The sequence below is a fragment of the Antechinus flavipes genome, chromosome 5 (genome assembly GCF_016432865.1).
Source record: "Antechinus flavipes isolate AdamAnt ecotype Samford, QLD, Australia chromosome 5, AdamAnt_v2, whole genome shotgun sequence".
NCBI lineage: Eukaryota > Metazoa > Chordata > Mammalia > Dasyuromorphia > Dasyuridae > Antechinus > Antechinus flavipes.
The window spans coordinates 19,702,439-19,730,284 of record NC_067402.1 but is presented as its reverse complement, the minus strand read 5'-3'; the positions used below and the strand labels follow the sequence as shown (position 1 = coordinate 19,730,284).

At 40.8% G+C, this 27,846-nt stretch overlaps 1 protein-coding gene across 1 annotated transcript; it reads right to left on the bottom strand.

The window, feature by feature from the left end:
- Positions 1-14,373: 14,373 nt before the first annotated feature.
- On the bottom strand, positions 14,374-19,332 carry LOC127537794 (1-acyl-sn-glycerol-3-phosphate acyltransferase gamma-like). Its single transcript, XM_051961064.1, has one exon. It carries the CDS (start codon positions 17,216-17,218, stop codon positions 16,088-16,090), a length of 1,131 nt encoding a protein of 376 aa, XP_051817024.1. The 5' UTR covers positions 17,219-19,332; the 3' UTR covers positions 14,374-16,087.
- Between the last annotated feature and the right edge of the window lie 8,514 nt (positions 19,333-27,846).

Here is a 27,846-nt window from a genome sequence, read left to right as displayed (position 1 = left end):
TATAGAATTTATTTTAAGAAAAAATAAAGATTAGATTTTATAAAAGTTTTAAAAATAAATGGCATGATTAAAAGCTTTATTGTTTTATAGCAATGAAGGAAGGCAGCTAGTTTGGAAGTAATTCCAGAGGAAAAAGGTAAATGGTTTGCACTTCATAGCATTTCATGATAACTTTTTGTTAATCAATCCTTGACATTTCTGACTATGAAAAAAAAGAATTATTTAAACCAAAAAGACTTCTGTGATTCCTCCAGGTCAGAGACTTTCTTCATCTTTCTGTTAAACTCTCTCATCTCCAATCAGATACCCAAATAGAGGTATTGAAAAAAATACTAGAAAAATGTAGGGAAGCTTGAATTATGTTCTGGTTGCAGAAACTGATTAGCTGTGTAATCTTAAGCAAGCTAACTTATCTTTCTTTACACCAATTTCTTGATCTTTGAAAAGAGAAATAACCATGGTACCTACCTCCCAGGGTTGCTGTAAAATCAGAATGTTATAATGATTCTAAAATGGTAAACACAGTGACTGCATGTACTAACCATTACCTTATTTCTTCAATTGAATGTAATTATTCCATATCAGATAATTTTAAAGTGGTCACAAAATGTCAAAGGTAATAAAAGTAATGATTTTTATATGTAATCACAACTTGTAAATGCAATCAATGTCACCTGAAGCTTATTGTCTGTGCCATTTTTATATTTCTAAGTTTTTCTTATAATGTGAAATTTGACAGACCATTATAACAGAAATGCTATTACACAAAACAATTTTTAATCTTTTTCATCTGAATTGGGATTTTAAAAAGATGTGACAAAAGAAAACCCACTTATTTGAATACTGCTAAATATTTAATGATATATATGTTGTCATAAAACTAATAACAATAATAATTGCTATAACAGTGAATTTTCATGTGAAATTCTTGGCTATCATGACAGTATAGAGATCTAGCCACAATATATTAACGATGAGTCAACTATTAGCTATTTGCTGTATGTCTGAAGCCCCAGAATGTGGGTTGTTTTAATTTATAAATAAAGGATATGTTAACTGGTAGAGAAACAGCAAGAAAGATATTCAAGCCCAAAATTGTGATCAGTGAAATTTTGCTATTTAAGATAAAAAGTCTTGGGAGTGCAATTTACTATTATTTTGAGCTTTGATCACAGGGATAGTTGTCTGAATTGTCATGAAGTCTTGATAGTTGTCATAAAGAGTAGAAAATGGCATTATTGCACTGTGTGAAGTATTCAAGGTGGATATCTGTGCCTGGGAATGACTGAAACATGACCTAGATAGGATCCTCCTGACTCTATTTCCCATTGTGTTAGTTCCCTTCTGAAAAGAAAATTTCCCACCTGGTTAATCCTGAGCCTTGCTTGTGATACAATGTGATTATATGATTGGCTGTCAGATATGACTCATGCCTGGAATCAAACAGAGCTAAGGGAGTTTTCCTCATTTTTATGATATATGACAGTGTTATAATTTTGTCCTTTTTCCTTTTGCAACAAATTTTAATAATCAAGAAGTTTTCTAAGTACAACACTCAAGCTATTAAATACATTGATATGGCAACATCTATGAATTACTATAATAAGATGCAAGTATGAACATTCATAATTTTAACTTCTATTTGTGGTCAGATCTAAATATAGGGATGGTATCCTCCTAAGGGGGAAATGATTAGACAAAATAATACAACGACAAAGATGTAATCTGAATATTTTCTAAATTAATGTAATAGTAACATTTGAGAAAAGCAACAAGATTAAACTGTTTTCTCTTAGAATTATATACAGATATATATAATTTCCAAATTTTTCTGTCATGAAAAATCAGGTTTTGAGCATGTTTTGATAATAAATTCTCAAAATTGGATCTTACACATCAATTGTTTTGATAATGATAAAGACAGTGAAGCTGTTTACACATTTTTAGAGTATCTGTCTGCTGATATTCATAAGTCAAAGAGCTCATTTTATAAGTTGAATCCTCATCATTTTAAAAAAGATTCTTAAATCAGGTATGGCATTTAGATAAGGATTTAGAAACAGCAAGTGGTATATAAACTGACATCCTCTGATGTTTCAAAATTGGGGAATCAAAATTAAGTGATTGTACTCAACTATATCAATTCAGAATTATCTAAGAACTCCTAGACTTAGAACCAGAAAATCATAGAGTTGTCCTTTTTGAGAAGACAATCTATTGTCCAAGAAAAGTTATTTAAGGACCATGAGACATCTGGTTCTCAAAATGTTCTGGTTAAATGGATATTGAGAATTGTTTACTAATATGTAAGGAATCTTGATGTTTAGCAATGTTGGAGATAACTATTGTATTACTTTGGTCCTTTTTGTTTTAAGATGTTTGTGTTTAAGTATATTTTAAGTTTAAGTTAATGACATGTAAATTTCCTTTCTAAAACAAGTCCTTTGTGAGTACTTTAAGTCGTTTGTTCTATAATGTGACAGTAATGTGATCTGACAATGTAATTATGATTATGAATTTATGAAAAAATCTTATTGCATTGTTTGAATCTAGCCATGTATCGCTGGAAAATGGGATCTCCACATGCTATTTAGAGACCTTTAAACAAAAATCTGTATAATGCTGACCAGAAATTCATATTTAAAGATTGATGCAAGGAGTTTTCTTATTTGAAACTGGCCCAGAATGATCAATTAATTCTTGTTTCTAAGAGTCCTTACCAGGTACTTCTCACTACTTTCACAGTTGCAAAATTTGAAGGTTCAGACACCTAAATTATCTGAAGAAAACCTCTGCTCTTGGGTGAACAGCAGAACTCTCCAGAGATCTCAAGGTTTATTCAGTATGTTCCAAGAATCAGTCAACATCCAGATGAAACAGCTTTCCTAAGATTCTGGATGAGGGTTGAGTAAACTGTCCTAACTTTTTTTCCCTCTTCTCTTTTGTCGTGTGTCATGAAATCCTGCTGTGAATCAATTTTGTCACATTGTTGTTATCTTTCATTGTCAAGACTATCGATAATTGTGCAGCCATTGGTATAAGTGTTGGGATCTCCCCACACTTCCTTGAGTATGCTTGGTTACCTGTCATTATCTTCACTTTGAAATTAAATTTCTCTTTGATTCCTGTCTCTCCTCCCTGTAATCTGTTGTGTTTGGCTCTAGTCACCCACAAATTCGAGGCTGATTCTCTCTGGTTTAGAGCTATTGAAAATAGAATAAGACAAATAAAAAAGTAAAAATGAGTAAGCAAAGGAAAAAGAACTGGGTCACTGGTAGCTATTGTGGTGTAAAACAAGATCTAGATTCATATTCTGAGGAAGATAGTGAAGGGAAAAAAGCCTCTCCCAAAAGAGTAGTGTCAAATGGTCACAAGCCCAGAAAGAAATCTTAAAAGATCCTAAAAAGAAATTTTAAAAATCAAAAAATGTACAATGAGAAAAAGTTAGAAAAAATAAATGCAATTTAAGAAAGTTATGAAAAGAAAAGTAACCAACTGAAAAAAAAAGACACAAAAGTGTGTGTGTGTGTGTGAATCGGGATTAATAGAATAGATGTTGTACAAGGATGCCTATTGTTACCAATATTATTAAATATTGTAGTGGAAATCCTAACCATAGCAATAAGAAAAGAAAAAGAAATTGGAAAAATCAAAATAAGGAATGAGGTTATAAAACTATTTCTTTTTACAGATGATATGATGATATTCTTAGGAAATTCCAAAAACTCTCAACTCAAAAGTTAATTGAAACAATTTTAGGAACTATATAAACAAAATTATTTTTAAAAAATCTTTTTATACAAATAAAAATAGGGGTAACTATTGAAAGAGCTATAGTGTTCATGGATAGGCAGGACTGATACAATGAACATGACAATTTTACTCAAACTAATTTATATATTCAACACCAATCCACTTAAATTACTAAATAGTATTTTACTGAATTAGAAAAAACAACAAAATTCATTTGGAAAAACAAAAAAAAATCAAGAACATCCAAGGACATAATGGAAACAAACATAAAGGAAGGAACAGATTTTATGACAGTAATTATCAGAACTATCTAGTACTGGCTAAGAAATAGAAAGGTAGATTAATGAAATAGAGAAGACATAATTTACAACAGCAAATAAACATCATAACCTCATATTTGAGAAGTGCAAAGGCTTAAGATTTTGAGAGTTATTATTTGATTTTTTAAAATGTTGGGGAAACTGGAAAGCAGTAAGGCAGAAACTGGGCATGGAGCAGTATTTCACAGCATTTACAAAGGGAGGTTTTACAAAGGAAAAATTAGAAGAACATGGAACATATTACTTATTACACATATGAATATATGAATAATTTATGAATAAACAAGTGATAGCAAAATTAGATATAAAAAGGATACTTTCAATTACATGAATTTTTAAAGTTTTGTACAAATAAAACAAATATAGCCAAGATTAGGAGGAAAGCAGAAAAATGGGTGACAAATTTTATAGTCTATTAGCTATATATCAGTCTCATCTATATAAAGAATTTTGTCAAATCTATGAGAATTTGAGTAAATTGATAAATGATCAAGGGATTTGAACAATTTTCCAATGAAGAAATCGAAACAATTTATAGTCATTTTTAAAAAAATGCTCTAAATCATTACTGATTAGAGAAATTCAGATGAAAACAACCTTGAGATATCATTTTGCATTTACTAGATTGGCTAAAATGATAGTAAAGGAAAGTGACAGATGTTGGAGAGGATGTGAAAAAAAAAGAGACACTAATTTATAGTTGGTGAAATTGTAAAATGACGAATCATTTTGGAGACTAATCTGGAATTATGCCCAAAGAGTTATTAAACTACTTATACCATTTGGCCCAGAAATACCACTGCTTTGTCTATTTCCGAAGATGATTAGGGAAAAAGGAAAAGAAACTACATGTTTTAAAATGTGTATAACCATTCTCTTTGTGGTTTCTTAAACTCAACATGCCTCAAGTTGAGCTCAGTATCTTTCCCTCCAACCCTTCCCACGTCCTAATGTGCTTATTATTATGGAGGGTACCACCATTCTCCAAAGTCATGGGGTCATTCTCAACTCTTCAATGTCTGACACTCCTCATATCCAAAATGTTTCCAAATCCTATTGATTTTTTCCTTTATATCATCTCTTGTATATGTTTCTTTCTTTCCTCTGATATCAACAACCATCTTTGTTCAGCTTCTCATCACCTAGTGCTTGGACTACTGCAGTAACCTGATGGCTGTTCTCCCTGCTACAAATCTCTCCCTGCCTCCATTCACCTTCCACTCAGATCTTCTTAAGTGCAGGTCTAATGATATCATGCCTCTCACTCAGTAAATTATAGGGGCTTCCTATCATCTCCAGGATTAACTATAAAATCCTCTTTTTAATTATTCAAAGCCCTTCATAATCTGTATCTCTCCCACTTTTTCAGCCTTCATACCCTTTACCACCCATGGCTTCCACTTAGTGCTACATCATTTATTTGACATTTTGATTTTTAAACAAATCATTCCATCTCCTTATTACCAGAATTTTCACTGGCTGTTTCATAAACCTAGAATGTTCTTCTGCCTAATCTTTACTTCCTGACTTCCTTCAAGTCTCAGATAAAATTTTACTTTCATCAAGAATACTTGCCCAATTTCCCTCAAATACTAGTGGCTTCTTTCTGGTATTATATCTACCCTGTATGCATCTTGTCTACACAGAGGTTTTTTTTTTTCTTTTTAAAATTTTTCAATTAAAGCTTTTTATTTTCAAAATATATACATGGATAATTTTCAACATTCCCCTTACAAAACCTTGTATTCTTATTTCTCCCCTCCCTTTCTTTCACTTCCTCCTCTAGATAGCAAGTGATCCAATAGATGTTAAGCATGTGCCATTCTTCTATACATATTTCCACAATGATCATACTGCACAAGAAAAAAACAAATCAAAAAGGAAAAAAATGAGATAGAAAACAAAATGTAAATAAAAGACAACAAAAAGAGTGAGAATGTTGTGTTGTGATCCACACTTAGTTCCCACAATCCTTTCTCTGGATGTAGATGGCTCTCTTCATCACAAGATCATTGGAATTGGCCTGAATCATTTCACTGTTGATGGGAGACATAATCATCAGAACTGATCATTGTATAATCTTGCTGTTATTGTGTATAATGATCTTCTGATTCTGCTTATTTCACTCAGCATCAGTTCATGTAAGTCTCTCCAGATCTCTTTGAAATCATTTTGCTGGTTGTTTCTTACAGAACAATAATATTCCATAACTTCATATACAGTAATTTATTCAGTCATTCTCCAATTGATGGGCATCCCCTCAGCTTCCAGTTCCTTGCCACTACAAAGAGGGCTGCCTCAAACATTTTTGCACATGTAAGTCCCTTTCCCTCCTTTAAGATCTCTCTTAAGTTCTGGACTTGGGATATAAGCCCAGTAGGAAAACTGCTGGATCAAAAGGTATGCACAGTTTGATAACTTTTTGAGCATAGTTCCAAATTGCTCTCCAGAATGGTTGGATATATTCACAGTTCCACCAACAATGTATTAGTGTCTCAGTTTTCCCACATCCCTTCCACCATTTGTCATTATCTTTTCCTTAGCCAAAAAGCACACAGTTGTTTTTATGTGTCTGTCTCATTAGAATGCAAGTTTCTTAAGATGTTTTGAATTTTTTTTATTCTAAGCACTTAGTATATGACCTGACACATAGCAAGTACTTAATAAATGTATGCTAAATGATTGGCTGTGAATGGATCTAACCATTCTGGAATGCAACTTGAAACAACATCCAAAAAGTGATTACGATGCCCAGAAATGGCAGTACCAGGCACAGGCCCTAAAAGAAGGGCATCATTGGGTGTAGAAAAGCATTGAAAAGTAAGTAGATGCCCCTCAAGTGGAAATGGCTAAAGACGTTTTGGCTTGTTATATATATGAGCATTCTGGTTCTGTTTGAAATGCCGAAATGGAAAGAATTTAGACAAGTACGGAAAGGTATAAGAACTGATAGAATGAATGAAGGGAGCAGAACCAGGAAAAACAATGATGTGCAAACAGGAAGAAAAGAGATGTCTATGGTGGCCTAGTGGATAGAATGCCAGGCCTGTAGTCATCTTCCCGGGTTCAAGTTTTGCTTCAGACACTTATTATCTGTGAACAAGTAACTTAATTCTATCTGCCTTAATTTTCTCATCTGTAAAATGAGCCAGAGAAGGAAATGATGAACCTCATTTGTATCTTTGCTAAGAAAATGCTAAATGGGATCATGAAGAGTTGGTTATAACTGAAATGACTAAACAATAATAAAAATCCATCAGAAAAAGGATAATTCAGTGGTTGTTATTTCTTATTGTCTGGACCTTTGAAGTGGCAAAACCTGAATGATTCTTCAGGGTCTGTTGCCACCCAGGGAAAATGAAAATTAGAACTTCATCTTCCAGGTTTCTCAGGATGAGATCCTATGATAGAGAAGAGGAACTTCTCTTTTGTTACTTTGCTTAATACTATTTTTCATAAGCAAGTTTTCATATAGAAAATAACTTAATTTGCTTAAGAAAATTGTCACACCTAAAGGAATAGTACAAAACCTGAAGTATATTCAAAATTCAGACAAGCATGGGAAGACATAAGAATGGTTGTAGAATGAAATTAGCAGAGCTAGGGAAATAAGATATAGAATGAGTATAGCAATGTAAATGAAAAGAACAAAAAAAATAAATTAATTAAATACCTCCTAATGATGGTGGCCAACAGAAGTGAGAAAATGTACTTGATGCTTTCTGAAGAGCTGGGGGACTGTGAATGAGGATCACTGTGTGCACTGTCAGACTAGGTTGCTGTATAAGTTTGGTTGAACTGTTTTTCCCCCTGTTTTCTTTTTTTCTTTATGAGAAGAGATGGCTTCCTGGCTAGAGAAAGAAGTCGTAGTCAGGAATTATGATGATGTAAAAACTATTTTCCATTAAAAGGTGACTCAAATGGACCACAACATAACATTTCCCCTCTTTCTGTTAATGTTTGCTTGCATTTTTGTTTCTTTCTTCTCCGGTTATTTTTACCTTCTTTCTAAATCCGATCTTTCCTGTGCAACAAGATAACTGTATAAATATGTATACATATATTCTATGTAACATATAGTTTAACATATTTAACATATATGAGCCTACCTGCCACCTAGAGGATGGGGTGGGGTGGAACAAAAGGTTTTGCAAGTGTCAGTGTTGAAAAATTACCCAAGCATATGTTTTGTATCCAAAAAGCTATAATAAAAAATAAAATAAAATAAGGCAACTCAATCTTTAATGTCAAAAAATGATATTTTATTGGATATAATAAGGTATAAGAAATGATAGAATGAATGAAGTGAGCAGAACCAGGAAAAACAATATACATCATCATTACACCAATGTAAACAGGAAGAAAATAGATTTCTATGGTGGCCCAGTGGATAGAGTGATAAGTGATAATCAGATAAGTGATAAGATGATGTGAGACTAGAAAAGATATAGAAGCAAGAGAGGAATGAATTAGGGAAACAACAAACAAGTCTTTTTGGCTTTAAGATTAAGAATAGTGTTTCTCTTCAAAAAAAAAAAAAATTAAGATTGCCCTCCTCCTGCCCCAAATAGAGAATCAATAAAGCACTAAAATATGATATGGGAGATTAAAAGAACTCTCCCATTGCCTAAGGTTCTAACAGTACCTTATTTGGTCAGTTACCAGGCCAATGTTTTTCTTTTCAGGAGGAATGTGAACCACAGTGTGGTGCTAGGAGTCCGGGAGGACTTTATAAGAGAGGTGGAATTTCACCAGAATGTCACAGTTCTGCTATTATTCCAAATTCAGTTTCCTTTAGGGGAACACAAACCAGAGTGTCATCTCCCTATAAGTCTTGGGGAGAACTTTTAAGATTCTGTGAGAAAAAGATGCCAGGGTGTTTATTTGTAGGTGACCCCAAATTCCATTGCCTTCCCTTCCAATGGGATTCTAAACCATGGAATAATGAGAGCCAGAAGGACTTTGGGATTCTAATTGTATTCACCAGAGAGGAGTAGGAGGGGGAGGGGAAGGGGGGGAGAATTGTGCTGATTAATTTGGGGATTCTGTGAGTACTTCGAATATGTTCTATAATCATTTTGGGGCTCCTATGAGATCAACATTTTCTGTGGAGTAAAATAAAGGTCTGTACTTGACATGTATCTGTTATCTTAAATGTTTATATAGGACTTGGGTACCCTGTTACCCACATCTCTAAAAACCTAGATACAAGCTGTATATACGTAGTTTTGTTCAGAAATTTCCCAGGGTCACCTTGTTGAGGTCTAGCTTTGGGGTACCTAAATGAAATTAGGATTAAGGTCTAGTGGCAGGTTTGGGGTACAGATTCGGCACAAGGGGGTCTAGTAGCAGTGCGTGTTCCCAATAAAAGCATTTATTGGCCTGGAGAGCTAGATTGATAAAAGAGGTTTATTATTAGATAAGCAAAGTTAAAGTATAGGGGAAGGTAGAGATAAAGAGGGCACTGGACAGAGGGTCCTCACATGGTAGCCATGTTTGGAATCTCTGCAAAGAGGGGTTCCCAGCGTGGCCTTTTTATAATAGGAGACTTAGCTCGAGGGGCTTTCGGGTGTAGCCCCAAAGTTGGCTCATATCGGGGTGGGGCTAGGAACAGGTCAGATCTTTTATTGGAATTCAAAGGGACCAGGATTTGTGAGTTGAAGGGCAATTTACATTATTAACTAGGAGAGGGTGGGAATCTAGAAAGGAATCTTTCCCGCATCATTCCCCCCTCAAGCAGTTGGAACTTAAATTCATTTAAGGAAAAAGAAATAGGGCAAAGTCTCTTATTGAAACAGAACTGAAGATTCCAGGATTTTCCAAGTTCAGAGGTCCCCTCTTCATCCCCCCTCAAGCAGTCACCTCCAAAGGCATGTGGGAAAAGGGGCGCCGATCTCCTCTTAACTGCTTCGAGCTGGCAAGGGTCGTAGAGATTTGGGGGTTCATGCCAGGAGGTGAGGCATGAGGTGTGGGGTTTGGGGATGACAGGTGTGCATCTAAGGGGTGTGTGTCCCGGTCAGTCGTTCCCAGTCAGTTGTCCCATGTTCTCCAGGCTGAAGGGCGGTTGAGAGTCCAAAGGTTGAAGCCCAGATCTCGGGAGCAGGTTAAAACCAGGTGGAAACCAGAGTGTCATCCAGGGTGGAGATGACGACAGCAGGAGATGCATCAGGTCCCTTCTGTGGGCTGCCTGTAAAATACTGATGGCCCATCTAACAAGGAGAAGTAGGAGAAAATGCTGGGAGCAAAAGATTATTTTTCTATAGTAAAAAGTGTTAAGTAGCCTTGAATTTAGCCTTTTCACTCTTAATTTCCAGGAAAGCTAATTTCTCCTGGTGTTGGTCCGGGGTGTAGACTAAGAAGTCAGGGGAAAACTGGAGGACTATAAATCTAATCAAAATAAGAATGCAATTTAAGCTCTTAGAAATCTTTTAACTGTGCTGCCTTTCTTTAAAAGGAGTTGGTTCCTCAATAAGCAAAGATCCTAAGCCTTCCCCCGACTTTCCCCACTCTTATGGGGGAAGGGTGGAAGGGGTCAGAGGGAGTGCAAAGTATCTCAGCACTGACAACCCAGCTTACAGGTCCGAGGTGTTGGGACTGTCCTGGGATAAAAAGGGAAACAGGGCCAGACCCCAATTCCCTACCGGGGAGCAGGACACCGGGGGCCAATTCGGCCCCTGTGGTGTGATGCAGTTTCTCCATTGTTCCTCCTACTCGAACTCAGGACAGAGACTAGGGTCTCCTCGGACAGTTTCCAGAGCACCTTCGGGCCTAAGTCTGGGAGAGACTTGTATTAAATGGTGCTTCCGCTCCAAATGTTTTTTTCAGGAGGCAGAAGTTGCCCTGAGAAAAGAGCTCAGTGTCTCAGGTTAGAGTTAAAGGGAAACCAACAGGTGTTAGCAGCAGAGTGGAAGAAACATTGAGATTTGGACCCCCCAAAAAGTTGAGGTGGTGGGAGGGTCCTAGGTTTCACTAGGCTGAGTCTTTCAGCTTTAAAAGAGACAAGAGGGCTGGGTTATGTTTTGGCTGGCCGCTTTTGCCTGAGGGCATAAGTGTTAATCAGTCCCAGGATTAGAAAGAAAAAAAGCACTTTAAAGGATGGACTTGTCCAGAGAGATTGGAATTCAGCTAATCTATTCAGAATTCAGGTGTTGAGATTGAGGCATTTTTCTCAAGCCTAGTGTTTGTCTCTATTAAGAGACAGCTTAAAATCTCCATAGGGATGGGGTGTGGACAGGTAGAAATTTTTATTCTTCCAAATCCTTGCAGCCTCCCTCCTATCTCTTAAGAGATAGAGCTGACAAAAGAAGGCCTTTGTGCCAGAGCTTAGAGCTCCCAAAGACAACCCAAGCCCGACCCGAGGGCTTTGGGTGTCTACTGCAAGATAAGGAAAGAAAAAAGGTCTTTTACCTTGTCCAGAGTTAAGAAAGCTAATTCATGGCAAAACCCGAAAACTTTCGCATTCTATAACGTAACCTTCCTAGACGTCTCTAGAAGGTGTCACAAAGGGCCCTCCCAGAGGACCGTTTGCCAAAAAAGAACAGTATTTCGTCCTCACAGCGTCCTATGAGCGACAAATCCCCCCAAGACTGCAGGAGTCTCCCAGAGAGCTCAAATTAGCCCGGGCATTTGAGCCGCCCCTGTTATAGAAGCATGACATGGTGGGTTTGCCTCAGTGGAAACCTCCTGAGGGCCACCAACATGGAGGGCAAGGCAGCAAAGGAGAGATATGGTAGGAGTGGGTGTGTTCTCCTTTCAATAGCTCCTCTCTTAATACTAGACAGTATGCATATTCTATAGCCCTGGGCTCCTTGAGTAGCAAGTCAGGGGCCTAGCCCTGCTTTCCATCAACACACAGTGTCAAAGGTCGGCCAGCTTTCACAAAAGGCAAGGTGGGAGTGGCCCCAAGTACCTGGGCGAAGTAAACCTTTAGATAAAGAAACTCTAGCCCCAGGAAGTAAAAAGCTTAGCAGCAACAGTAGTGTGGCCACAAATTAAAATATCTACTTAAAGCAGTTTTACTTCTGGTCTATGCAGTCACACCTGAACTCAAAACTCCCAGCAAATATTAGCTGCAGTCCCAAAGGATTTTATCTTCTATATCAGTTATCATGTTCTCAAGATGACTCTAGTTCTCAAGAATCACAGTAAAGGGTTGCTATCTTTCTTATCTAAGTAGATAATTTTAAATTTAACATTACACAGATCTTGAAGTTCACAAGTAACTGAACCAAACTTCATATAACTTATAATTGCCCAACAGAGATGACAAATTTTAAGGCATAACTTAGTTACAAATTGCCCAATACCTCTAGAAAACACACCATCTAAGTAGGAAGGTAAACTATCCCATCTTAGTCCCTCAGCATCTCAAAGAATGGGGAGGGAAAACAGGGAACAAGTTTAGAGAACATGAGAAAAGCACACGGGAAAGACAGACTTCTTTCCTAAAGGTATTCACCGAATTCTTAAATGGCTTCAGTTTCTCCCATTAACTCATGTCTTGCTGCAGTCAAGGAATGAGGGGAGAAAAGAAATAAAAAGCCATCTTTTAAAGAATTTAATTTGCCTTGACCTGAAATTTTATTCCCCAGCCATCATTCCAAAGGTCTTTCTTGAAGCTGCAACCAGGCCAGGGTTGGAGCCCAGGAAAAAACCCTTTGTTGGCAGGGACATAGAAGGCCAATCCAGAAAAGAATAAAACCGAGTGTGCTAAGAGCAAAAGGTCTTAGGACTAAGAAAATTAGGAGCAAAAGAGTTTCCACCTGTAGGGTTAGGTAGGAAAGTGTGAGACAGACAGAACTAGCCTGGTTTACCTAGGTTATCTCTCCACAAGCAGCTAAGAAATAGTTTTAAGTAGTGCCCTGAGGCTAAGAAAAAAACCGAGAGCAGTTTAAAACCCCCAGTCTTTGTAGACAGCCTTGTGAGGATGTGAAAGCGTAATTCTGAGGCTTCTACAGCCGCAGGATGACCAAATCAGGGACACGGAGTCCCGTTTAAAATGTATGGGTCGAGCACACTTCCTGAGGACTGGAAGCTGCGGCTTTAAGAGCCAGGTAAAGGTCTGGAAGGGGCGCGGCCCACTTGTCCAAATTGCTAGCAAATTTCTATTTTAAAAGTTGTCACCAACTTTTAACCGGAGATTTGAGAAGATTAAGATTGAGTCCCCAATCTCCCCACTGTACAGTAACCCCAAGGAGGGGACAGGATAGGAGCATTTAAATGGCAGGTTACCAAGCCACGTGGGAGAGGTCCGAACCAGGCCTCGAGTTCTACACTCCCCACTCCATGGAAGAAGGGGGAGGAAAGGCCAGAACGAGGGTGGGGGAGGAAGAGATGCCATCTTACCCAGCACAGTGTGTCCCGAATGGTGAGGGCTCCTCTGGCGATTCCACGCTGGAACTTGAAGGCGGGGCAGCTCATCTAAGCCCCCAAATCTTGCTGGGAGAGCAAAACCTGAAGGGAAGACCGCTTACCCCTGTCCAGGGAGTAGCAGCCATGGGCAGAGATATTCTCTAAACTCACCCCAATTCACCTCCTTTCTCCTTGTGGCTACAGCCTGACCATTAGAGACTCCATTGCATTTAACAGTGGAGTGGGAGAAGGGCTCAAACACAGCTCCTCTTACGTTTCTCCGGCTATCTCCCCAGAACAGAGCAAAGAGAGCGCTGGCCTGGGACCCCCGAGAGGAGTGGGGTCCCCAGAACGGCCACATGACCACTCTTTGGTCTGGGGTGGTGTTAAAGAGACACTTCCTCTCGTGTCTCAACAATTCCTGCTGGAGAGCAGGACTATCTGGTGACAGGAAAAAAAAAAGATTAGAAATGCATTGAGATGCAAAGGAAGGGCTTTTCTCTCTCCAAAGGATTTGGTCAGTGGGAGTTTCTTCAAGCAAAGCATCTGCTCCAGGAAAGACTTTAGAGGCAGGGGAGTGTAGAAGCCTTTTCACCTGAAATGGAAGTAGGGGGAGACGGAACACAGATATTCTCCCCACTACCTTCAGAGATAGAGTGAAACCAAAGAAAGAATGCAGATTCTTCCCGGAAGAATACTGCCTGAACAGTTCAAAACCCAGATTGGTTCTGAGTGCCCCGAAAAGGCTGGGGTCCAGTTTGATCGCCAAATTATCTAGCTTCCGGTGTTCGTTTCGTCAGGGAATCAAATGCTGAGGTCTAGCTTTGGGGTACCTAAATTAAATTAGGGCTAAGGTCTAGTGGCAGGTTTGGGGTACAGATTCGGCACAAGGGGGTCTAGTAGCGGCGCGAGTTCCCAATAAAAGCATTTATTGGCCCAGAGAGCTAGATTGATAAAAGAAGTTTATTATTAGATAAGCAAAGTTAAAGTATAGGCGAAGGTAGAAATAAGGAGGGCACTGTTCAGAGTGTCCAGTGGACAGAGGATTCTCACATGGTAGCCATGTTTGGAATCTCTGCAAAGAGGGGTTCCCAGCGTGGCCTTTTTATAATAGGAGACTTAGCTCAAGGGGCTTTCGGGTGTAGCCCCAAAGTTGGCTCATATCCGGGTGGGGCTGGGAACAGGTCAGATCTTCTATTGGAATTCAAAGGGACCAGGATTTGTGAGTTAAAGGGCAATTTACATTATTAACTAGGAGAAGGGGGGAATCTAGAAAGGAATCTTTACCGCATCAACCTCACTATTGGTATATAATAAAGAAAATGAGATTAATATTTTTTGGAGTAGCCTCCAGGATAAAACCTGTTCTATTTACCTTACATGGTACCTACAAATACCTTAGTTGAGGATAAGCATAGTCAGAAAAACTTCATTGAATCCCTATCATCTCCAGGATCAAATATACAATTCTAAATTCTCCGATGTTCAAAGTCAAACAAAAATCTAGTCCCCTCCTAGTCTTCTTACACCTTGACACACTCACTTGTGACACATCACACTGCTCTTCAAACTATAGGCACTGACCTCCTTGAACAGGTTCTTCCCTGGGGACTTTGGGTATTTTCACTGGTTGTCCCCCTGGGCTAGAATTTTCTGGCTTCCTTAAAGTCCCAGAAAAAGATCTAAGCTTCTAGAAAAAAAAAAAAGACTTTCATAATCCTCCTTAATCCTAAAGCTTTTCCTATGGAATTTATCTGCAATATTTTTTCCATAAACCCTCACAACTGACAGTATCAAAGGCCTTGGTCAGATCTACAAGTGGTGTTTATAGACCTCGGTTTTGTTTCTTTTTGCAGGTGTAATGTCAATAAGGGGGACTCTAGGACAAGAAAACTTGCCAGTCTTAATGACCGAATAACTCCCTCAGGGGAGAGTATCACATTAATTTCCTTAAAAAGTGAGCATCAGGGACAGCTAGGTGGCGCGGTGGATAGAGCACCAGCCCTGTAGTCAGGACGACCTGAGTTCAAAGCTGGTCTCAGACACTTAATACTTCCTAGCTGTGTGACTCCTGGGCAACTCACTTAATCCCAATTGTTTTAGCAAAAAACAAAAACAAAACAAAACAAACAAACAAAAAACCAAAACTCTGAGCATTAGGGACAAAAGTAAATTCCACTTCTAATACTTGTTCATGTCCCTTTGAGCAAGTAACTTTTCTTTTCTGGGGCTCAACTTCCCATCTGGAAAATGTGAGGGGAGGAGTTGGAGCATATTTCTTCTGGGGTCCCTTCCAGTTCTAAATCTATGAAATGAATGTGATACTCTCACCTGGTTACATGTGTTCAATCTGCAGCAACTAATCATTGCTTTTTCTGGAATTCTTGGTTTCCATAGGTGGGACCTTTTTCTATCTGCAACAATTAATCCCTTTTCTGGAATTCTTGGTTTCCATAGGTGGGACCTTTTTTTATCTGCAACAATTAATCCCTTTTCTGGAATTCTTGGTTTCCATAGGTGGGACCTTTTTCTATCTGCAACAATTAATCCCTTTTCTGGAATTCTTGGTTTCCATAGGTGGGACCTTTTTTTATCTGCAACAATTAATCCCTTTTCTGGAATTCTTGGTTTCCATAGGTGGGACCTTTTTCTATCTGCAACAATTATTCCCTTTTCTGGAATTCTTGGTTTCCATAAGCAGAAGCATTTTCTATTTTAGAAACTCCTACCAGTCTGTGAACGCCCCAAAAACTTCCACCAATGAATCCACAAAAGATTAGAATCAGCAGGGGGGATCCACTTAGAAAAATGCCAACTGCCAACTTGAAGAGAGAAAATAGGATGACAACTGCCCACAAGGAGAAATGCAAGGGAGCCCACGGTCTTCTGCCGAGCTTAACCTGATCCCCTGGAAACGTCCCCCTCTGGTTGTAGAATTCCTGCAGAGCATCCTTCTCCTGGTACAGCCGATGGAGCCACGGGGCGATTTCCTGCTCCTCCAGCGGGATCTCCTCCAAAGGAATTCTCCTAAAGCACATGTCCGCTTCGTACTTCTCCCTTCTAATAAGCCCCAGCAAAGTTGGGTAGCGACGGCCTCGGAAATTGAGCGTGACGTCATAGACCGCGGAAGCTCGCCCGCGCAGGCAGCGGACGGCGACGGCAAAGCCCTTGGTCCTGGGCAGCAGGTGGTACTTGAGCCGGGGCAGCCCCTTGGCTCGGGCCACCTCCATACTGACGCGATGCTTTTCCTGCGTGAAGCGAGTCCCTTCGCAGAACACCGCAAAGCCAAAGGGCTCCGGGAAGTCGGCCAAACGGCTCAGGCTTTTAACGAGTCCCACCTGGTCCTGCTCCCATTTCCTCTCGCAGAACACGCTTTCCATAAAGTACGTGGTCCAGCCAATCACAGGCACCCAGAGGAGCTCTTTTTTGGCCATTACCTTGAAAGTCCCCAGGATCCCATAGCGATCATATAAGATCCAGAGACAGAAAAGGTCGATCTCGAAGGTGTGATTAAAGATGACGATGGCGGTCTCCTTCCCTATCTTGCCCAGTGAATCCCGCTTCGTGAATAAGGTGCATTCGGAGCCCGACCACCACGCCAGCAGCGTGACTAGATGGCAATGGAGGGAGTAGCCGAGGAGACTGTTGACCTTGCGGTAGAACTTCCTACTGAGAGGCCAGAAAACGAGGGAGGCCAGCTGGAGGCAGTTGACGACCAGGCCGCTGCAGATGAAGACCAAGCCGAAGACCGAGAGGACGACGGCAGAGATCCCGGGGAGGCTGAGCGCGCCCATGCTGCAGCCCGGGGCTTGGCTCCTTGCACGGCGCGGCCCTGGCCCACGTCAGCAGGGACAGCTCCCGGCCGGAAGCCTCCAGAGTGCGGGCCCGGGAGGCAGCTGCTGCAGGATCCTCAGCCCTGCCGAAGGCCTTTGAGATTGCCGGAGCTGTCCGCTCAGGCCCCGCGGCCTTGTATGCAGGGGCTGCTTCCACCTGCAGAGAGGTGCAGGGAGGGAGACGGTTCTGGGAGGGCGAGACTGATCCTGCCAGAGTTGTTGCTCCCAAGACAACTTTGGGGGCGGAGTAGGGCGCTCCCACACAAGTACCGCCACTGGCAAGTCCTGGAAAGCTCCGGCCTCCACCTCTGCTCCCGGCTCTTTTGAAGAATTCAGTTTTTCCCCCACTGTCCTTTGCCCCACTCCTCCCCCACTCCTACTCCTTTTCCTCTCTCCCTTTCCCCCTGTTACCTTTCCTCTTCACCTGCTCTCATATATTTCCAGTAACAAAGGATGAACCACCACTACTCCCTTCTCCCCCACCCCGTCCTTTTTTCTCCCTTCTCTCTCGGCAGAGAGTTGGGATTTCAGCCCAAGTCCAAGGACTCCCAATCCAAGTTCTAGGAAACCTTGCTGCCTTCTACAAAGGGGACTGTGGGAAGGGACAAACTTTCTGCCTTTTGAGGGAATCTGAGTCAATAATGAATGATGAAAGGAAGGAGCCAGCAGGGTTTGGGAAGAGCACTGACTGTAGAATCAGGAGCCATGGATTCATATCGTCCCTCCTTCCTGACTTTGCGCTGATCCCTTCCCTTCTCTGGGCATCACTTCTGTCTCTAAAAGGAAGGGGGTGGGCTAGATGATCTCTTGAGATCTCCTCTACAGCTGGGGTTCCGTGATCTCAGGGTGCTGGCAACTGGGGGGAGGGAGGGATCTGAGAAAGGACAGGAGGATCTGGCAAAGTTAGACCTTCACTTGATGGGAACATCCTACCCTCTCTCCTCGGGATTAGGAATAGTAGACCAGATGCTCCTGGGAGTAGAGGCTATAGGATGGTGCAGTGGGGGAGGGCAATGGAGGAACTGCATGGGATTTCCCAAGTTACAGATACTCTTGGGAACTGTTTAAAGGCAGAAGGTGGAAAGGGAGAAGGATTCCAAAACAACAAAGGTGAGGCATCGAGGGGATATATCTGGATCATCAAGGAAAACTGAGTGCGTGGCTAAATGAAGCAAAAGGAGCAAGGATGCAGGTCAGGATTGGGTTACCTTGATGGACTCTTATGGAGCAGCAGAATGCTGACTGCTCTGGGGATTTCTTCAGGAATTCTTCGGCCTCTCAGGACTTGAAAGGGCCCTGACCTGGCAAAGCCATGATGTTCACCAGCCTCTGACTAGATTTTGTGAACCTTTTGGATAGCTACATTGCACCCTGTCACCTCTGGTATATCTTGTCATCAAATTAATATCTAGGTCTCTTATACAAGAACAGTTGTCAAGCCACATCTCTGCTGCAGGAGTGCCAGTGGATGTTTAGGTATTCCTCCTCACAGGGGGACATAGGCGTAAGTTGAGTCAGCTCTCATGTGCATGGCTCATTATTGGTCAGCTGAGCAGCTCAGACTGTCCCTTTCAAATGCAGGACATAGATTTCCTCAATTCCTTAACTGTTGTTTGGGGTTCTTAATTTAGTTCAAGGGTTTTGTTTCTGTCCCAGATCTAAGACTCAGGGTCAAAACCATTTCACCTGGTTTCAAACCACTGTCTTCTCAGTTCTTATACCACATCTGATAAATTCCTCTTCAAAAAGAATTTTGGGGTAGGTTTTATGGACATCTCCCATACACTACTCAAAAAAAGACTTATACTTGGAGTCATTTTGTCCTGCTGGTTAGGACAGAGTTGGGCTGAGTTAGGCAGAGAGTTGGAATTTAAGCCCGTGTTGAAGGACTTCAGGTCCACCATTGTTAAAAGACCTAGCAAAAGACAGCAAACGTGTGTTACTCCAAAAGTAAACTTTTGGAGAGTTTTATAGCAGAGAAAACCTGGATAAATTGGATCTTTACCAAAACAGAAAGTGCCAGTGGAGAATCATAAATTTAAAGCCATAATTTCCTTGATTTTCTTGCATTACTCTTTTTATTCCTCATCCTCTTTTGATTGTAACATTCTTATAATAAATATAAGGATAAATAAAAAGAATTCTTTTGGGGTTTATGACTATTTAAAATTTTAGAAGTAGCTGTTTTAACTTCACTGTTTTCCTCAGAGTTTGAACCCTGACCTTGTCTATCACCTTAGATGTATGGGTGGGTTCTTTATATTTCACTTATATTTTAAGCAATCTATTTCTTGGCCATTCACTTCAGGTACTCCATCTCTGAGCAGCTAACAGGGTCCCCAGCAATAGTCACCTCAAATATTCTTACTCCTATGGTACTTCTGGGCACCAAGCTTTAGTTTACCCTTCTGCCTAGAGCAGTGGTTCTCAAACCTTTGTTCTCAGTATCTTCATGTTGTTAAAAAAAACTATCGAGGATCTGTTCAAAGAGTTTTTGTTCACATAGGTTATATTTATAGCTATTTACTATATTAGAATTAAAAATAATTTTGAATTTGCAGACCTTCTGAGTTTCAGAGACCCCAACAATTCTTTGGACTACACTTTGAGGATCACTGGCCTAGACTCTGCCCTCCTCCCAGAATTTTTGCTTCTTAGAACTCCCAGGCTCCTGCCCTTCTGTTTCTGTACTCACCGCCCTGTGCTCCCTTTTCCTCTCCTTCAGTACAGTCTGGAACTGCATCTGGTCAGCACACATGGGCCTCATGTCCAGGACTAGCCAGTCAGAGAAAGGCTCTGCAATCTTGCCCTGATTAGCTGCCTGACACCCACAATGTCTGTGGGGTAAGATTTCCTGAAACTGAGGCTGTCCTGGATACAGTTGTCCTCATAGCTTAATTAATCCCTTCACATGTACCCAGAACAATCTGTACTTCAATTGTGACAGCCCCTGCCATCTCCCTGTGAGGTCAGGCTTCCCTGGCATCCTCCCAATTCCCTTAGACAAGACAAATGATGGACTTTGACTTTTCATGATTTCTGCCACTCTGAGTTCCCTTCGAAGCACCACTTAAAACTATTTGTGGGGGGATTTAGGAGAATTAGGTAATTTCTTGCCTTCTCCCATCTTCCCAGAATCCCTCAGTGCATCGGAATATTGAAGACAATTTTTTTTGTCCCATGATGTTACCTTTCGGGGTCTTTGCGAATTCATCACCCAGAATTTAAGCACTTTTTCTCTGCAGATTTGGTGTCTGCCTACGGGAGGATAGAACGAGGGCAGCAGTTTTTTCCTGCTTGCTCAGTTCTGGAGCAGAATACACAAGTGAGGCCTCAGAAACAGGAGTCTCGCATGAACCTGGGAATCTCCTAGGGAGTAGCCAGGCCATAGCACTCAGCACATATAGAGTCCCTGGTGCAGAACTTGGAGCATGAGAACCTGACTTCAAATCCTACTTCTGACTCTCCCTAGCTATGTAACCCCGGGCACATCCAAATTCTAAAAGTTTTACTGAAAATAAACCAAAACAGAAAAATCAATGGCAGTTTGTGAATCAAGAAACACTCAGAAAGGGCCAAGAAATATGTTAGCACTGGGCTTTCAATGTACAACACTTCTTGACCTCATTTGGGGTTTTCCTGGCAGAGATTCTGCAATGGTTTGCCATTTCCTTCTCCAGTTGAGTTTTACAGATGAGGAAACTGAGGTGAACAGGCTTAAGTGACTTGCCCAGAGTCACAGAGTAAATATCTGAAGCCAGATTTAAACTCAACAAGGGTCTTCTTGACACCAGGCCTAGCACTCTACCCACCTCATCACCCAACTGTCCCTTTCACAGTGGTGGAAGAATATTAAAGAGGCAATCTACTAATCAGCTATCCTACCCAGAGCCCAATAATCCTGAATCTAGATAGTGATATACCATTAGTGTCCTGGATTTTTTTTAATTAACCCTCTTTTGACTTTTGAGTCAGTGAGATGTTGATATAGGACCTTATTTGTCACATACTTTTTGACAAGTCATTTTAACCTACTAGCTCTGGGTTTACATTGATATGAGAAATACTCTTCCTAATCTTAGATGTCTTATAGAGATCTTCAATAGGAAATTACTGTACAAATTGCTTTGGGAAACTGTCCATACCTCTTTCCAAAGCTCTTTTGTTGTTTTTGGTTAAAACATCGTGTACTACCTTTCAGCTTCTGATGGTCTCCATCCTAAGAAAGAGGCACCAATAGTGACTCAGAATGTCTTCAGGCAGAGACAGCAGCAATAGCAACACCAGTGACAGGGAACAATATAGACATTAGAAAAAAGTATTGGGACAGTAGCCATTCATGTGTAATTTAAGGGATATAGGACAAAGCCATCAGCTCTTCTTGCCTCTTCTATGTTTGCCAAGTTACCTGCTGTTACCCTCAGGACTCTAAGCTTAATGTCCAGGCACATGATGGGTGCTGAGAAGAATGTGCTAGGTATCAGCCAGGTCTGCAGAACTAAAAGGAAAGAGGAGCAATTCAAAAGACAGACGTGACCCAAGGAGACTTCCTTGGGTGATTTAGGGTGGCTGAAGAGGGTACTCATTGGGATTTTCTAGGGGCAAAGAGGCTGCCATAGAGTTTGAGGTCATCCATATAAATCAAGTGATTTTTCAATTTATTTCTACTGTTTCATTCTCATTATTATTATTATATATGGTTTTTGCTGAGGCAATTAGGGTTAAGTGACTAGCCCAGGGTCACACAGCTAGGAAGTGAGAAGAGTCTGAGGCCAAATTTGAACTCAGGTCCTCCTGACTTCAGGGCTGGTGCTCTCTCCACTGTGCCACCTAGCTGCCCCTCTTTATTTGTTCAATAGGGATTAAGTAGAATCATAGACCACCATGCCAAGTATTCTTTTATATTAAACTTTTATGGACCATTGCAAAGGTGGATAAAAATGCTTGTTTTAATTGAATAAATCTCTTAGGATGTGAATTCTATGCTCATCTGTATGTCTCCTGAAAGCACCCTCAGTACGTCTCTACTAATGGATACCTTAACCTAATCCCACACTTGATCTCCTCTGGTGGTACTTTGGATTTTGAAAGGTTTTTCCTTCATGTAGCTTGGGGATTATAAACATTTGGCCTGGCAACAGTTATAAAACTTTTTGTTATGAATTATTGTAAAATACAGGTCTCTGGCTAGACTGAAGACTTCAGATTGAAAGTTCATATTTCTTAATCGATGTCTGCTTACTTTAGTGCCAAACTGTGTCAGAAGATAGACATTATCTCCTTTAAAATATACACTTCTATTAAAAAAAAAAAAAACTTTTTCAGAATCCTGGGTCAGATAGAATGGTTAATCTTTTTCTAAATTCCACCAGGCAGACTGAACACCAGAATGATATAGGTTAAATTGCTTGGGTTGTGAAAATAAGATTTCATTAAAATTAATACTACCTCAACTACTTGGGGTTAATCTAACTATTATTTCTAGTTTCATGCATTTTATGTTTATTTATAAAATACAAGTTTATATTAATTTTAGTAGTACATTGTAAAGATGTCTAAATTTTGCAAATTCTTTCCTAATTGTAATACTGGCTCTCTAGACAACCAATTTCATCCATGTAATTTCAACAATTTAAAATTTTCAATTATTTGGGCAACAATACCCAAGCATTTTTAACAGTTAAGGTTTATTTTCAGATTGTGTATTATAGCTTTTGCCTGCCAAAATTATTCATCCATTCTAAATTGTAGGTATAATAACTAAATTTTGCACATCATTTTGTTGATTGAACTGGTAAATGGGTAATTTAAAGTGGAGTTGGCCAATTTGTGGATACTAATTCAGACTTGGAAAGGCACATTTTCTTCAAATAATCCTCAGTTTTCCCATCTGTAGAATGAAGAGGTCCCTTCCAGTTCCAGGAATCTGTGATTCTATGATATCAGGTCAAGAATTGCAAAATTTAGCTTCTGGCATCATGGTGTGTACATTTTTAAATGCACCTAGTTTTTTGTTGTTTTGAGAGCTGGACTTGGAATCAAATCTCCTTCCTGCCTCACATATTTACTAGATATGTGACCCTGGACAAATTAATTTCTCCAAGCCTCAGTTTCCTCCTCTCTACAAGGATAGTAATCGTGCTGCTTGGGTTGCAGACACGTGTCATAGTATTGTCTCTGAAAGAAGTCAGGCTCGATCAGGCTCCAGCCCAAGCCAAGGCATTATTAAGATTTATGTCCTCAGGAGACCAAGCTCTTTGAAGGAGTTAGCAGCATAGCAAAGCAGGACAAGGATTTTTTAGAGGAAAAGATACTTATTAAATGACAATTATGTACATCTGATTTTAGATTTGAAATGAGGTTTACTCACATAGGGAGATTCTAAATCCTGGGTGAAATTTTGCTTGTAGTTACCCACAATGCATACAGAAAAACCCACTGAAGGGGTGGAGTATTAATGATATTATGGCAATAAATGATATGAGGCTGCCTTCATCAAGAGTTCACCCAAAGGACCACAAAGAATAATGATGTGTAGGTCACTCCCTTTTGTTCCTGGAGGCCCAGCATCCTGCTTAGCATCTTGTTGGCACTTTCTTATTGGCCGATTTCTTTGGTATGTTTAATCCTGATTATGGTGTGGTCACAGAACATGCTGATCTGTTTGTTGCTCCAATGAGGCTCATGAGTAAGCATTTCTGTAGGGTTTGGGGTTGAGGACAACAATTAGAATTAGAATTTAATAACATTTTCACCCTTTTTGTTGTTTGCATTTTCTTTTCCTGCTCATTTACTATCTTTTTTTGGTCTGATTTCTCTTGTAAAACAAGATAACTGTATAAATATGTTTATACATATTGGATTTAACCCATATTTTAACATGTTTAACTTATATTGGATTGCTTGTCATCTCGGGAAGGAGTGAGGAGGAGGAGGAGAAGATCTGAAACACAAGGCTATGCAAGGGTCAATGCTGTCAAATTATCCATGTATATGTTTTGAAAATAAAAAGCTTAAAAAATAAAAATAAAGATTCCAACCCCCCCCCCCAAAAAAAAAAAAATCAGAGTTTAAATTAGAGATTAAATGAGAAGATATAGGGAGTCTGATTATTGTTAAGTCTTTCAGGTAAGACCAGTCCATCAAAGGTGTGAACTATATGTGAACACGTCTAGACAACTGTACTTGAGTCAAGTAAACATAGGATTTGGATGAAGTGTAAAAAATTCTTGAAATCTATTGGATGAAAGAATGCATAGGAAATGTATTGGTACTGGCTGAGGAAACTTGAGGCCCTATGGGTGATTTATAAGTTGAAAGTCGAAAGGGAACCTCAGCATTTGGGTGTCTGTCTGGACAACAGGGAGGAAAAATAGCAACAATGCTAACAGCTAACATTTATATTGTGATTGTGCTAAGTATCTCATTTATTCCTTATAACCAGCCTGAATGGTAGGTATGGTTATCCCCATTTTCGAGTTGAAGAAACTGAGATAAACGGAATTTAAGTGACTTTACCAGAGTGACACAGCTACAAATATGTCAGACTGGATTTGTTCTGGTCTAGGCCCAGTGTTCTATCCACTGCAGCAACAAGCTGCCTCCAAAGAGGGCTGATCTGAGTCCCTCAGAGATTCACTTGTGGCTGAGAAGTAGAGATTTGTATTGATCTTCTGTACCCCATTGACCAGAAGATATCTTAAACTTTGTGGGACTTTTTCATCAGCATCCCAGTAGGATATCAGTAATGTCTATATTAGGAGCTAAGGACTGAGTATTTAAGAATAGCAGTTTAAGAATAGTATTTAAGAAGGAGCCCAGAAGGCAAATCAAATGGCTACACCATGCTTAAGGGGCCGATCAGGAATACCCTACCAGAGGGAAAATGAGCATAGGAACACAGGATCAAAGACAGCTGGAAAGTCTTGGAGGTAGAGTTTAGTCAACCACATAATGAATAACAAAACTATGCAGATGTGGGCAGGAAGATTTTGAGAAGATTGTTGAAGTTCAAATAATGAGAGAAGTAAAAAAAAAAAAAAAAATACACTAGCAAGGCATTTAAAGACTGAAGAAAAACCTAAATTGCTGAAGCTTCAATAGCAGCTCCTTTTATGGGATCGATAGGTAAACTGTAGAAGGCATGCAATGGGGAATAGAAGGCACAAATTACTCTGGCCATTGATCAATACTTCTAGCATACCTTTAGCGTATCCCTATATTCTGGAATACCTGACACTAGACATGGACAGTTTTTTGAGGGGGGAAGAGGGGTAAATGGAAGGGGGATATTGAGTCCCAGTTGGAGGAGAATGGTTGTAATGTTCTTGGGGAAGAATATATGATGTCTCAAGTGAGATATAAAGTTGTGCAATTTCTAGCTGAGAGAAGAAATGTCAGGGGAGGGGAAAAATGATAACACAGGGAGCTGTTCCTGGTTCATTTCAGAGGTAGAAGCATAGGCATATTCCTTTCCCCCACCATATCCTTCTCTATCTGGCCCTGGGGAACATTAAACTCCTTGGAGAAGGAAAAATTTCCCTTTTATTTCCAGAGGAAACAGCAAATTCTCTATAATCCCTCAACAGAAGTGTTTTCGAGGCACTCCAAGCTTCTGTGCTGCTATCCTAAGGAAGCACGATTGAGAGGGAGTGACATGAACCCCAGGGTGCAGCCGCCAGTCTAACCCCCTTTCAGTACAAAGGAGGGAATCGAAGGCAGCTGTTTAGAGATGCTAACCTCTTAAGCAGGGCGGTGTAAGAGCCCTATGCCTCTCCTGCAGGGTAAGGAAATGGGATTCACTGGGAGGCTGTGGCAGCTTTCTGGAAATGGGCGCCAGGCAGGCTCTAGTGTTGAGCTAGTCTTTCCTTTGAAGTAAGTGCTTTTCTCTTACAGCAATGTCATGTGATTGTTTCTGGCTGGATCGAGGCAAGGATTCAGAGGGAGGAAAGGGGGCTTGTGGGCGAGGGTTGAATAGACGGTGATCATCTTCACTTCTCCCTCTGCACTATTTCTCAGCAGCTCCCACGGCTTCTTCTCCACTCAACAACTCTCAGACCGTCTGGTCCAGCCCTACGCTTCCTTCTCCAAATGCTTCCCACGGCCCCAAGCAGGTCCCAAAGCAGGTCTTGTTTCCTGTCCCTCCTCCTGTCCCTGTGGCTGCGGAGAACAGCGCGGTCCTCCCAGTCCCACGCCAGGAGTCCTCTCAGACCCTCACCTCTCCACAATCAGTTCCTCGGGCAGCATCTCTGGCAGGTGCCGCCTCCGACACTCCCGAGCCTCATCACCCCTCACCCGCAGCAGCCTCCCTTCAGAGGAGTGCAGGTTGGACCCAAAGGCTCAAATGGAGAGTGCTGGGCTGGTGTCCCAATCCCTCCAAAACCTGCCCCCCTTTCCAGCCTTCTTACACTTCACCACTACCCCATTCGTGCCCCACCATCCGGGAATCCCGGCCTCGAACCTCTGTCTCCCGACTCCAGGCATTTCCCCTGGCTGCCCCCACGCCGGGAACGCCCCTCCCCCTTATCTCTGCCCCCTGCTCCCGGCGAGTCCCAGATAAAACGTCCCCTCCTACAAGGAAGCCCTTCCCGATTCCCCTGAGGTCTAGTGTCTCTTTCTTCCCCCCTCTCCCCCCCCTCCATTTCCCACCTAAGCCCTCTACCGCGGTTCTTTAGAGACAGCGCACCCGGAGGACTGGGCCGGCACACAGTAGGTGCCCACGGAATGTACTATCTGGGTGGGGAAGGGGGGGAGGGGGATGAGAGACAGAGACACACAGGGAGAGAGAAGAGAGAAGAGAGAGACAGACAGACAGAGAGGAATAGAGACAGAAGAGAGAGAAACTGACAGAATGAAAGAGAAAGAGACAAAGACAGACACAGAAACAGAGAAAAAAAGAGAGACATAGAGAGACGAATAGAGAGAAACAGAGACAGAAAGGAATAGAGAAAAGACAGAGACCTACAGAGACAGAGAACAGACACAGAGAAACAGAGAAAAAAGAGAGACATAGAGAGACGAATAGAGAGAAACAGAGACAGAAAGGAATAGAGAAAAGACAGAGACCTACAGAGACAGAACAGAGAGACACAGAGAAACAGAGAAAAAAAGAGAGACATAGAGAGACGAATAGAGAGAAACAGAGACAGAAAGGAATAGAGAAAAGACAGAGAGACCTACAGAGACAGAGAACAGACAGACACAGAGAAACAGAGAAAAAAAGAGAGACATAGAGAGACGAATAGAGAGAAACAGAGACAGAAAGGAATAGAGAAAAGACAGAGACCTACAGAGACAGAGACACAGAGAACAGAGAGACACAGAGAAACAGAAAAAAAGAGACATAGAGAGACGAATAGAGAGAAACAGAGACAGAAAGGAATAGAGAAAAGACAGAGACCTACAGAGACAGAGAACAGACAGACACAGAGAAACAGAGAAAAAAAGAGAGACATAGAGAGACGAATAGAGAGAAACAGAGACAGAAAGGAATAGAGAAAAGACAGAGACCTACAGAGACAGAGAACAGAGAGACACAGAGAAACAGAGAAAAAAAGAGAGAAATAGAGAGACGAATAGAGAAACAGAGA